The sequence below is a fragment of the Symsagittifera roscoffensis genome, chromosome 7, assembly GCF_963678635.1.
Source record: "Symsagittifera roscoffensis chromosome 7, txSymRosc1.1, whole genome shotgun sequence".
NCBI classification, from domain to species: domain Eukaryota; kingdom Metazoa; phylum Xenacoelomorpha; order Acoela; family Convolutidae; genus Symsagittifera; species Symsagittifera roscoffensis.
Genome location: NC_087068.1, coordinates 14,163,960 through 14,177,454, shown reverse-complemented (window position 1 = coordinate 14,177,454; position 13,495 = coordinate 14,163,960). Strand labels below are relative to the sequence as shown.

At 33.1% G+C, this 13,495-nt stretch overlaps 3 protein-coding genes across 4 annotated transcripts in view; 1 reads left to right on the top strand and 2 right to left on the bottom strand.

Moving 5' to 3' along the window:
- The window catches only part of LOC134852140 (uncharacterized), a 487,803-nt gene that overhangs the window by 181,853 nt on the left and 292,455 nt on the right, over positions 1-13,495 (bottom strand). The gene's annotated exons all lie outside the window — the stretch shown is intronic.
- The window catches only part of LOC134852138 (signal recognition particle receptor subunit alpha-like), a 394,981-nt gene that overhangs the window by 321,664 nt on the left and 59,822 nt on the right, over positions 1-13,495 (top strand). The window lies entirely within an intron of this gene.
- On the bottom strand, positions 4,430-7,921 carry LOC134851527 (uncharacterized). Of its 2 annotated transcripts, none has more exons than XM_063867653.1 (4): positions 7,605-7,921; positions 5,861-5,973; positions 5,392-5,535; positions 4,430-4,838 (listed from the first exon to the last, which is right to left on the bottom strand). In XM_063867653.1, the coding sequence occupies exons 1-4, from the start codon at positions 7,666-7,668 to the stop codon at positions 4,569-4,571; spliced, it is 591 nt and encodes a 196-aa protein (XP_063723723.1). In that variant the 5' UTR covers positions 7,669-7,921; the 3' UTR covers positions 4,430-4,568. The 2 variants fall into 2 exon arrangements, with proteins under 2 accessions (XP_063723723.1, XP_063723724.1); XM_063867654.1 differs by having other exon boundaries at positions 5,392-5,532.

Below are 13,495 nucleotides of genomic sequence, written 5' to 3'. Positions count from 1 at the left end.
TTGAACCTAGAATAGGTTGTACTGCAAACGGAGCTTGAAGTATATTGCGAAGCATTTTTCGTGCCATGAAGCTCATGTTCTTGATGTCAAAGATAGCGATTACGCTTACGATTAGCAAGCGTTAATAATTCTACTACACCAGATAATAGATGTTTTTCGAATTGTTAAGTTGTTTAGCAGAATCACTGAATCATTTGATCAGCTTGCCAAGATCTAACTACCAATAAGATATTAAGCGCAAAGGTACCAATTTAACCAGGGGCGGATCTAGGATATTCTCGAAATGGGTTGGGCGGATTTTCAAAAAATGTTCGAAAATTTTGTCGACTTTTTTTTAGGTCGATCAAATTGATTTTCCGAGCTCTTCCAAAGCAGTACAAAGACCCTGTTTTGGCCGAAATTTATGTGCCGCAGTCAAAACTGAAAAAAGCGTGTTTGGGCTCTTTTTGGAAAATGTTTACCAAAAAGTCGCGTTTTTTCGGCGCGCGCTCCCCCCTCAAAATTAGCCTTAAGAAAAATTTTACGGTCGGTCGGCCAAAAATGGATTTCATAACATAGTTCAAAGGGGGACTTTTTGAGTCCGCAGGGTGTCGAATCCCTTAGGGGGCTGGGAGCAAAAATGTAACACTCACGAAAACTGTGATCGTCTTCTTATTTCGATTTCATGTTTCAGATTTCCGAGCATAGTAAAACTATCTCTTGATCCAGTTTTACCAAATTGAGTTAATTTTATCGATAATGTCAATCATAAATTCTTGAATTTCAAAAGTTTTAAATCCTTATATATTGTACTTAAAATATTGGTTTTTCTTTCAGATTCTTTGCGCTCAATGATTTTTTCCATCTGTCTAATGGCTGTTTTCGTGGTACAAGTCAAGATATGCGCTTCAAAAAATTATACTGCTTAAAAATCCTTTGTTGTTGAAAACGTCATTGAATTTTCTTTTTATTTGCGAGGATTTCAATTTTCAAATTGCGCGCAGATTAAAAGATTAATCTTTATACAGTTTTCATTGATTCGTTTAGTTCTTTGAAATTCAAAAACAGAAAGTTTGAAAAAAAAACATTATTTATGGTTATTGTGAGGTTAATGGAACTTTCTCAATTGCTGCTGGCTACGTTTTGAATGTTCTGATTTTTTCAGTCCTTAAACGAGGAAAAGATTTCTTGCGGTATTTTTTGCTCCGGTCTTTTTCGTCTTTTTTGATTACATTTGTGATAGAGGCTGGTCTGACGTGTAACGTAAATATTTAGACATAATTTTCAGACACACTTAAATCGACTAAAACACACGATTTTGTAAAAATTTCCAACAAAAAGAAAATAGGCAAAATCTGTTCGAAAAATAAAACTGAAAAAGCACGATGGGTTAACTTTTCTCCCAAAATTAATTTTCCTTTCTGGAATCATCTCCTGGTAACACCTTAGTTCATAATGAAATCCAATTTTTCACCTTCTCAGGAACGTGTGGCCTGGAGTGTAAACGACTATATGGGACGGCAAAGGTCATGGCTTCGAATCTGACCTGAACCTGTTTTTTTTTCAGGTTAATCTGTTTCAAATAAAACTTTTGGCCCATTATCTATATGCCTATACTTTGGTGGCTGAGCTGACAAATTTAGACTCGTTTTTCTATCTAAAATTTTTTTTGTTGTTGTTGATTTTAGTTATTTGATTTACTTGTGGAGTTTGTATTTTACTAATTGTTCTGTTCCAAGATTTTCATCGAAGTTTCTTCGTGATCTTAGGAATTTTTGGATCATGATTTCTGGACCAAGATTTTTTTTTTCATGATTTTTCATCTACTGGTTATCAGTACGTTGAATGGAGTTTGTGTAGCATGAATCTTTCATGTTTTGGTTTTAAAAAATTTAGGAGAATTGATAAATTTTCCTCGGTTTCAGATGATAATTTCCAAATAAATCATTTAATTGTTTCTGATTTCGTCTGAGCCAGATTATCTTTCGGACTTTAGCATGTAGTTTGGTATCGCAAGAGAAGCGAAGCTCTGCTTCGCCTCTGTGTTGAAGTTGTTCTCTTGTTATTAATTTATCAACTTTGTTTTTAATAAATTGGTTAAGCTTATGTTTTATCGCAATAATCAAGTCGCGTCGTTCCAAGGGCGAATTTAAAACAATTTGGCTTTTTTTAGGAGGGATGGATCTTAAAGTTTTGATTTAAATATTTTTTATGACTATTGTTTCGTTATCGGCTTTATGAGGATCGACCCAAGTTTTTCCGCTTTAGCTGACGTTCGTTCATTGGGAGTTTCAATGTTTTTGAGACTGTTTATGAAAATCATTCGACCCAAAAATATGAAACTTCTGTTGATATAAATTTTTCAGCTCAGTTGTTCAAAAAACATGACTTCATTTTTCTTTTTTTTTCTACTGTCAATATCTTGTAATCCAAAACTCTTATTGTATCGCAAGGGCAATTGTTACGAAGCTCTGCTTAGCCTTTGTGTCAAAAACTTTTTGTTTTATCAAGAACGATTTTATCAACTTTTTCTATGTTCATGTCTATGATCGAGGTAGACAAATAAGATTGCAAATACAAAATTGATGAGGCAAAACCCGTGCAATGGATATTTTGGTAGTCATGTTTTTAGATGCTGAGCAATTTTTATGCGCATGCCGTACCAATGACGAAAAATCTAATTATTATGGAGATGAGACATATTGTAACATGACCTTGCTAATCAAACTACACCTTTTGCGGCAAAATTTGAAAAAAAAACGTAGTTTTACAAAACTTGCTTATGATGCTGAGCAATTTTCATATTCATGTCTATAGTCAAATCATAGTCAAAATTTTTTGGAAAGCTTGGTGTGGGGCTAACTATAATCCGGGCTTGAGGATGAAGCAAAACTACCCAGCTCAGATAAGTCACCAAAAAAACAGCAATTCAATGAGTAGCTCAATAACTGGAATGTTGACACCTTCACTCGTAGATGAACCATCTTTAAAAAATAGAGAAATAGCTGCTTTCAAAAAGTGGTTATCTACAGGTTAAGTTTTTAGACAAAAAGAAACAAAAATTGAGCCAAGTTCTGTTCTGCGATCAAACTATATATTTTGATTAGAGTCGTTGATGGATTTCACTATGTTTAAACCAATTTTTTTTGCCTATTTTTAACTTAAAATTATTTGATTCATTTTTGATAACAACCCACTCAATCCCATCAATCTACTGATAAAATGGGGCTACGAATGCAAAAAGGAATGTTCCTTTTTTCCATTGTTTTTGTTCATGATTTTATTCCATGCGAGATCTATTTAAAAGCAGTTATTTTTTGGAAGAGGGAATGTTTGCAAAATCTCGGGTATAAAAAATATAGCATGAAAACAATATGACTAGCATTTTCTCAGATATGAGAATTGTATGACTAGCATTCTTCCATATGTGAGAATTATATGCCTAACGTTTTACCATGAAGGCTAGCATTTTTCAATTCCTGTTAGGTCAAATGAGCCCAAAGTCTGTATCTATATACAAACCTGAAGACATGCAATCTCAGAACTGATAGAAAAAACCTGAGAAAACTAGAATTTTTGTATTTGCGGCAGGAATTTCTTCACAGCTCAGCTGAGTTATGTCAAAGAAAAGAACTTAGACAGTGATTATTAGTTAAAAAAACTTTTAAATTTCCCAAATATATCACAGAATTTTAAAAGTAAAAAAATGAGTTGTATGAATGTGGACATGCTATAACAATTGCACCTTTTCTTAGCCCGAGTGACAAGAAAAAAAAAGAGAACAGAATCATACTCAGTGCGTAGAACAACAACATCTCCTACTATGAGGGATGAAGTTTTGGAGGCGCATTGATTGGCTGTATTATTTTTGATAATTTCGGCTACAAAACCGTTGCTGTCTCACACACATGTTTATATTTACTCGCTTTTTTGGGGCTTACGAACATATTTCCACTTCAAACAAACCACGAAGAATAATTACGTCGTTGAAAAGTTTTGATCACTTTTATCATCAATGCAGCTAAATTATGTAGCTAAAGCTATAGCAATATAGCTTTTTTCCAGTTCTGCAAGTTCTGTCATGTTTTTTACCACCAGCGTATTAGGGGGGGGGGGGGGGGGACGCCCCTCCTCTCAGAGAATCGACACCCTGCCAACCCAAAAGTCCTGTACTATTTTGTACTATTTTGAGATATACACTTTTGACTGACTGACCCTAAAATTTTTCTAAATGCACCCTAGGCGCTAAAATATACTAATTTTGAGGAAGAAGCGCCCGCCGAAGAAAAAGTAATTTTTTTTAGTAATTATGACTTAAACAAAAAGGCACAGAAAGTTTTTTTTTCGTAAATTTATATTCACACGGTGATCGCTCAATTTTTATGCTATATTTTCCACTTTTAAAGATTTTATGCTAGTCGAGCTTTATGCTAGTTGATACACCGCCTAATTAAGCAAACATTTTAATTCAAAGTTATAATATTTACAATATTTTTATGTTTAAGTATCTTGTTTAAGCTAATATGTTTCTGAATTAACTGAACAACATAATCTTTCTGAACAACATAATCTTGATATCTCAAACAGCATCAAGGCGAGCTTTCAGGGGTGCTAAGATCCACCAGTCCCGAATCGTAGGCTAAGTGCTCGATCTGCTTCTGTATACTTTCAAGGTCGTTTTCATAAGAAGAGATCTTCTGCTGGATCTGTTTCTGAGTCGAATTCAGTTTGTTTTCGAGATCTTCAAACATGTTGCGAGCTAAATCCTCGAGCTGCTTTGAGTTTTGAGGGTCTAATTGATGGGAGGCGTCGTTTGTCTGGAATTTGGGCGGGAATTTGTCGTTCTTTTTCTGAGGGACCTAAAAATTTGATGACTGTTGCTTCGTAACAAGTTTCAATTTTTTATAGACACCGAAAGTAGCGAAAGGTCGTAAAGCGATTGAACCATCTATTTTTGAAGAATCAATTAATTGATTATATGAGTTGATTATATGAATTGTATATATAAGCAGCTCTTAAGTTTTGAGTTCATCTGTTTCCCTCGAGGATAAATAGTCTTGAATAGTTGAATACGTTATGACTTAAGCATCAATATGAGAACTTGCGTAAATCAACAATTGATGCTTAAGTCATAACCTATTCAACTATTTGAGACAACTTATCCTCGAGGGAAAGGACGAACTCAAAACTTAAGAGCTGCTCAGCGCTTTGCAGAGTTCAAACGTTGTGGCCCTGCTGGAAAAATTCATGAACAATCTTAGTTGAGTTTCCTGGTTGAATGTTTTTGCCTCAGCCGCAGGCATCGAGCGTGGAGCACTGTGAGCCTCGAACCAATAACCTTTCGGCTGAGAAACTGTTCATATTACTTTTCTAACCTTGTAAACTATGAAAATAGCAAACTGGAACATTTACAGTGTGGCTAGAAGTGTAGTTGAATGCAGTGAGTGGTCTGCTGTCGTAGAAGTGCAGTTGGTACTCTCTCCCTCCGTCCAAACCAGAAGCAGGCACGTGATCTTTCTTCATCAGGATACTAGGAGGCGGGGTCAATTTCACCTGCTAAATAAACCAGACTTTGAATATGGCGCGGATCCAAGAAAATCATCAGTCTAGTGTTCTAATTTCAAGCTAAAATTGATGTAAATAAAGCAAAAATTGCCTTTTGTCTGATTCAGGAAAATGTCTTCAGTTCTCTACATGTCCTAAGCTTCCACATAGTGTTAAGACGTTAATCAAAAATTGTTTCATGAAGTATGTTGATACTGAGAAAAATAGCTCAATTATCAAATTTGGTGAAAATTCGAAAACTTTGTGATGTCGGCCTGATCGCTCTTCAGAATTTAAAGTCTTATCTTTATTTTTGATTTTTTTAAAATAAATTTACCTTTTCCGACTCTTTTGAGGCTTTCTTGAGCTGTTCCAGTTCTAGATTGATCCTCTTGTCGTCACTGTACTGGGTGGGAGAGCTCACGTGGCCGAAGGCGTGGCTAATTAGAGCTGAAAATATGTCAGATTTTTAAAAAGCTTATCAATTTTTTTTATCAAAAATTAATCAATGCACGTAAAGCGACAGTCAGATCATGCAGGCTTTCACTTATCAATGCGAGAGAACTTGTTCTACCGACTTTCGAAAAAAACTGAATATTTATGGTTGGTGAGTTTTTTTTTATTCAGTGAATTTTCGGCGATCGAAATGATAGTTTTTAACAAACAAATTTTGTACCTCATTGAAGATATCTACTCCATAAAATCAAATTCAAAAAGATATTTTACCTCCGGTGAGTTCGAAAGTTGCCAATTTTGCCATGCTCTAGACTAATTTATGCGCGCTTTGAAGATTTTATTCATAATTCTGAAAGCGTAATAGGATTTATTTATGCCTGGTAAATTATCCCGCACAAAAAAAATCGTTCCAAATTGAATTGAAGCTAATCGGTCGTATAATTTTTTTACGACGCAAACTTTTACAATTGATCTTTGCGTTTGTCCAAACTTTATAGTTTTTAACAAACATATCGAATATTCATCAAATATTTTAACAAATATTTTTTTCTCCCAAAAATTACTCGATAAGTAATAAGGGGCAGTCGGAACCTTCAGGGCTTTGCCCTGTATACGAGCAGTCTTCTTGTTCCGTCTTTCGAAGAAAACTGAATATTTATGCTCGTTGTGGTTTTTTATTCAGTCAATTTTCGCCGGCCGAAATAGTATTTTTCGACAAAACTTTTTTATACCCCATTGAAGATGTCGACTTCCTGAGTCCAAATTTAAAAAGGTGTTTTACCTTCAATTTTTTGTAAAGTTCTGGGGGTTCCTAACTTGCCAAATTGGACGCAACTTTTACGACGCAACATTTCACACTCTGATACTGTTTAAAACTTATAGGTTTTCAATATTTCTTTTCCCAAAAACTGTTCGATGTGAATTAATGGACAGTCGCAACATTCAGGGCTTTGCCCTGATATACGAGCAGTCTTGTTTTTCCTAAGAATTAGTTTAGATTGTGTCATCTTTTTATTTTCAAGTTATTCAATTTTCGAAGGAAACTCAAAAGTATTCAACGCGTTGTTTAAAAGGGACGGCTATAAAACTTTCTGAGAAGGAAATGGGATACCCGTTGCATAAAATATCCGGAAAATTTACCTCCCAAAACACTAACAAGAAGCTTTCTGTATTCAACGCGTTGTTTAAACTGGACGGCTATAAAACTTTCTGAGAAGGAAATGTGATACCCGTTGCATAAAATATCCGGAAACTTTAACTCCCAAAACACTATCAAGAATTTACTTTGCTTATAATTTCTGCGTTTCGATTGAGTTTCGAAAAAAAGTAGCTAAAATTACGTTTCACGCAACTTTTTGATAGATTTTTATCGAAAAGTTTCGGTGCAACATTCCCCATCATTCCCCTCTAGAAGTCCAGTTTGTGGAAAAAGTTTTGCTAAGTAAAAACTATTTTTATTGAAACATGAAACAGACCTAGTTTTCTTTTTCTCTTTTTTTTTGGGGGGGGGGGGTGAATCCCTTATGCGCGAAAGACTGATTACGCGAAAATTACGTGAACACAATTTCAAGCTCATAATATTAAAATTGGCGTGGGTAAGGTAATTTTTCGCTAAGGTAATTTACCGTTCAGTGGGTAGTTGCGGGGATGTGGCGGAAGCACACTAGAAGGGGCCTCTGATTCAGTCATTCTTGTAAGAGTTTATAGTGGCAGACAGAATGTTAAAAATCAAGGTGTTTTTATTATCGCTAACTTGCTTCTTAATGTAACTTTACCGTCTCAATAGTCACTCAAATAGTTAACCATGTAATATATCCAAGCTGATTTTTTGAACTGCTACTTGAAAAGCCACAATTTAATTGTGTTTGTACAATTTTAATTTTAACGTATCTTTGTTGGCGTTTAAAGTAATGTTACCAGAGAGAATTTTTTTTATATTATTTGAACTGCGCGTTTTTATTGATTGTTCATTGAAGAAAATTTGTAGCTTGTTCAAATACATAGCTTGTTGGAAAATGCTTCTACCAGAAAAATGCGTTGATTTGAAAAATTGGATGAAACTTTGAGTTTGGTATGTACATAAAAAATGTTGAAAGACGTATGATTTGTGTTGGAAAACTCACAAAACCTGTTCAATTATTTATGTGAAATCAGTTTGAGCTTGGAAAAATGAAGCTAGAGAAAAATTCCTTGTAAATTATTCAACTTTGATGGAAGTTGTCAATAACATCTGCTCTGAAATCACGAAAAATTGCAAAATGTTGTATACGATGCAGCGTTTCAATAAAACATAGTTTTCAGAGTGATAAACGGTTTTACTTTGTTGCCTTGTTTGAATGAACAATTTTTTCAGCAGAGCGGGTAGATTCTCAAAAACCAATGAGCAATCGCCGCTCAAAAAAGTTCATTGGATTACTTTTTATGTATAACTATATTTTAAATTATATTTGCGTGAGAAATTGTGTGTGTGCATGTGTGCGTGTGTGAGTAATTTTTCTCCTTATTAATGTCTTGTGAAACCACCCTCTGATCCGTTCAAATCTGATGAGATGATTGCCACATGAAATCGAACGTTTCATTGTTTATCATGTTCCTTTTTTGATCAAGGGTTCTTCAGAGAGTAGAAAAAAATTCATACTTCGGAATTAGGTAATCTTTTTTTCAATGTGTAATCTCAGTAACCAATTTTTTGATAAAATGGCGAAAAAAAAATAAATAGTTTCTCTTTTTTGTTCATTTCATTTGTGAATATTTCAACCATTTGTTTCAATACACCTTCAAAGACAAGCGGAACTTTCAGAGCTTTGCCCAGATATAGGAGCTGTCTTGTTTTCATTTTTAAAGCAGTTTAGCTATTCTGTTTTGCAGTTTGCAATAGTTTTCTGCCCTTTTCTCTTTAAAAGTTTTCTTTAAGTAAAGTTTTCTTTTCTGAAAGTTTTCTTCAAATAACTATTACAAAGAGCATTGGACAAAATTTGTTTTGCAGTGAAGTTAGCGTGTTCAGTCTAACATATGTCATAAATCATACCGAATAATAATATTCAAAAAAAAATCCCAATAAAATTATGACTTATAAACTTGAAGACACTTAGTAATTTTCTTGAAAAACTAGGCACTTAATTATTGCCCGAAATCTATTATAGAAGCCAAGATTTTAGCCTAATAAAGCCACATATGCCTGGTATCATTGCAATTAGACATTTTAATTAGACATTGTAATTATATCGGCTTAGTTGTCTCATGACTGCCACATGAAATCGAACGTTTCAATGTTTAACGTGTTCTTTTTTCGACGAAGGGTTCGTCAGAGAGTAAAAACAAATTTCATACTTCGAAAGTAAAAAATTTGTTTTCCAATGTGTAAATTCAGAAACCAACTTTTTGTGTGACTTTTTGAACTATGACAATTATCGAAAATTTTTGAAATCATTTTATCTGTCAAAAAAATTGTAAACTCTAGATGAATTAGTTTTAAGTTCCGGCTTTTAAAGAAAATGTGACAAACTTGAGCTATTTTTTTGTGCAGTCAATCTCTGAAGCCCAAATCCAAAAAATATACAAACAAATGTGTACTTTATAGATTGTTTTTTATTGTAATTTTTCTGGGGGATTGAAAATTGCTAATTTAGTCTCTTTGAAATAAGAAACACACGATATGTTGCTTTTTTTATAACACGCATAAGGGGCCTGTCAGTGTGTTCCAAAAAGATTAAAGTTATTCGGTTTGAGTATTAGATTACGAGACGCTAATTACATCTTTTTATAAATTACATTAACGTGTGTGGGATAAAACGAAGAAAAAATTTTGAATATTTTTTGTTCATTTAATTTGGGAAATTTCGACCATTTGTGTCTATTGACCTTCAAAAATAAGCGGAACTTTCAGAGTTTTCTCCAAATATAGGAGCTGTCTTGTTTTCAATTTTTTAGTGGTTTGCACTATTCTGTTTCTGCCTTTTTTTCTTCAATTTGTTTTCTTTAAATAAAGTTTCCTTTTACGAAAGTTTTCTTTAAACAAATGTTAACAACTAGCATCGCAGATTTTTTTTTGCAATGAAACTGGCGTGTTTTGACGAATATATGTCAAAAATCATCACGAATAATAATATTCAAAATAAACATCCCAAAAAATTATTACTTAATAACTCGAAACCACCTAATCATCTTCTTGAAAAACTAGGCAATTAATTAATGCCCGAAATCTATGATAGTTGCCAAGATTTAAGCCTGATAAAACTACATTTGCCTGGTATCTTTTAATTAGAAAATGAGTTCTCTCAACAAACCATATTAGTTTAACAAAAAAACGAGTTGGACCAAATAACAAAAAAAGACCCAACAATTTTCATTAAAATATAACAGCTATTCGTCAAACAATTGCTTCATCTAAGAATGTGGTCTACTTTTTCAATTTTTGATTTAAACTTTTCATTGTGAAAAAAAGGAGGACATAACTTCCTTCAAATTTTAATTTCAACTAACTTTTTGTAGCAAAATGAAAACTCACTTAAAGTGCACCGACTTAAACTACAATTGGTTCCAGTAAATTGATTTTTTAAAATTATTTAAAACTAGTGTACTAATAAATTAAAAATAGAAAAAAATTCATTCAGATCCAAATTGGACTTTGAACACCAGATTCAGAGCCTGAGACAGAAATGTACAACTCATTGTGGAAAAGAAAATACTGTGATCGCGAACATTTTAATTGTATTGAAACAGAGAGAGAATAAAAACTGTCTCTTAAATCATATATCGAACCTGTCTTACCAAACTGGGAGCGCAAAACCAATACAAAATTCTAGAAATTTTCGAAATTGTTTTACTAGTAAAAATTAACTTTTAATCTTAATATTGTGTGGAAAACAATGATTAAACGTTTTACTCTGGGTAAAACTTGACACCGCCTAGTTGAAAAATAAATTTTTCCTGAAAGGAGTTCGTCTATAGGCTTTGTTTTCAATCGTTTTTATGCCAAATTTTACCAGATCATTTGTTTGGAAAATGTGCTTAAGGAGATTTTTGAGTGCAAAAACTATTTAAAAAAACCTGAGCCTATTTTTTATTTATCTGGCAGCTGAATTTAAAATCTCTTTCTTTTAAATCATAAAAATTTTCACCAGATGCACGCGTAAAACTTCAATTAAAAAGTTCTGAAAAGTCAATCAAATGGTTTTTAGAATTTTGTCTCAGCTGTTCAAATTGTCTCATCGCTAACTCAGCCGTATAAACTTCATGAACAGTCAGTAAATTGTTTAACTGCATGAAAGCGCTATTGTTTCCATTTTTCTTAACAAACCTTTCATTGAATAAGTTTTGAAAGATATAAGTTTTCCTAAAATTCACTTTCTACGTATTTCCATACAAAATTGGTTTTGTATATTTAGTGGACTTATGTTTGCTCATATTCAGTGGAGCAAAATGAAAACTCACTTAAAGTGCACCGACTTAAGTTACAATTGGTTCCAGTAAATTGATTTTTTAAAATTATTTAAAACTAGTGTACTAGAAAAATAAGAATAGAAAAAATTTCATTCAGATCCAAATTGGACTTTGAACACCAGATTCAGAGCCTGAGACAGAAATGTACAACTCATGGTGGAAAAGAAAACACTGTAATCGCGAACATTTTAATTGTATTGAAACAGAGAGAGAACAAAAACTGTCTCTTAAATCATGTATCGAACCTGTATTACCAAACTGGGAGCGCAAAACCAATACAAAATTCTAGAAATTTTTGAAACTGTTTTACTAGTAAAAATTGATTTTTAATCTTAATTTTGTGTGGAAAACAATGATTAGTGTTTTACTCTGGATAAAATTTGACACCGTCTATCTGAAAAGTAATTTTTTCCTGAAAGGTGTTTGTCTATAGGCTTTGTTTTCAACCGTTTTTTTGCCAAATTTTACCAGATCATTTGCTTGAAAAATACGCTTTAGGAGATTTTTGCGTGCAAAAACTATTTTAAAAAAGCCTGAACCTATTTGTTATTCATCTGGCAGCTGATTTTAATATCTGTTTATTTTTTTAAATCATAAAAATTTTCACCAGATGCTCGCGTAAAACGTCAATTAAATAGGTCTGATAAGTCAAGCAAATGGATTTTAGAATTTTTTCTCAGCTGTTCAAATTGTCTCGTCGCTAACTCAGCCGTATAAACTTCATGAACAGTTAGTAAATGGTTTGTTTGCATGAAAGCGCTATTGTTTCCGTTTTTCTTAAAAAAACTTTTCATTGAATAAGTTTTGGAAGATTTGAATTTTCGTAAAATTAACTTTCTACGTATTTCCATAAAAAATTAAACTTGTATATTTAGTGGACTGAGCATAAGAATTGTAAGACACTTTTGGAAAAGGTCTCCTAGCCTTCAACAACAAATTTCACAAAAACTGCGATAGTTTGTTACATGCCTATTTTCTATTATCGATGACATCGATGTTTTTGTTGGCAAAAAGGTCTAGGTATTTGACAGAATCTTTTCTTGGAAAAATTCAACTGATTTTCTTGATGAAAAGAAAATTTTACCAATATTACCCAACGAATTTTAAATTAATTTTAAATTTACCAAAGAGCACGCCTCAAACCAATTGGAGAGATTTCTGAGACGAACAGAATCTCCGCTGACGTGCGAATAGCTCGAAATTTACCGCTCGCTAATTGTTACAAATTGGCTAAATTGACAACCTTTAAACCCTCTGACTGTACAAAAAATGATCACAGGTGAGTTATCTTTTCATTTTGAGATCAAGACAACAATACTTATCGAAAGATAAAAAAAAGTTACTTCGATTTTATATTCAATATTTGTTTGGAGAAAAATTCACTGCGACTACTAATGTTTTGTCATTTTTAAAATGTTTTCAGAACATAAACGCTATTTGGGCTGTTCAACTCAAGGCAAGTATTATGTGTGGAGGGCCAATGGGATCAATTTTCCCTCATAAGAGACCAAGTGAACAATCTCCTCCTAAAGGAAATAGCAAATTCAAGCCGTAAGGCATGTATGGACTATGCTTACATATGAATCGCTGAAAAACTTACTTTTAAACAAGAGAATAATCTCCCTCCTAAAATAGTTTTATGGAAATTTTGTTCATTTGATCCGTTTGCAGTTCAACGGAAAGCCTAACTGTACAAAACTCACTGTTCCAGACAAAGAGAACTACTTATGACCAAAATTTACTAGGGCTGATTATAATAGGAAAAAATTCGCAACATTTAACTTAACTAGGTACACTGAAAAACATACAATTGGAGCTGAAATTATCTGCTGAATATATGCAGCTGCCTTTTGTTTGGACCATAGTGGGCGACAATTTTTTGTGACAATTACTGTTTCAATTGCTGATTCCTGCACAATTAATCCTCCATTGATAATATTGATCTAAGTGGAAATTATGAAAACGTTCTGCAATGCAAATGTGTCGAGTTCACACAAAATCTTAATTTAAAAATCATTCTTATCATGGTACAAATAATAAGTGTGATCGAATCGATGCTTATTTTTAATGCAAA

Bases quoted from the DNA above. Each gene is read 5' to 3' on its own strand.
- LOC134851527 (XM_063867653.1), bottom strand. From the start codon at position 7,668: ATGACTGAATCAGAGGCCCCTTCTAGTGTGCTTCCGCCACATCCCCGC. The intron at 5,974-7,604 runs GTAAATTACCTT...ACATATTTTCAG, and splicing joins CCGCAACTACCCACTGAACG to CTCTAATTAGCCACGCCTTC. The intron at 4,839-5,391 runs GTAAATGTTCCA...TCAAATTTTTAG, and splicing joins ACTACACTTCTAGCCACACT to GTCCCTCAGAAAAAGAACGA.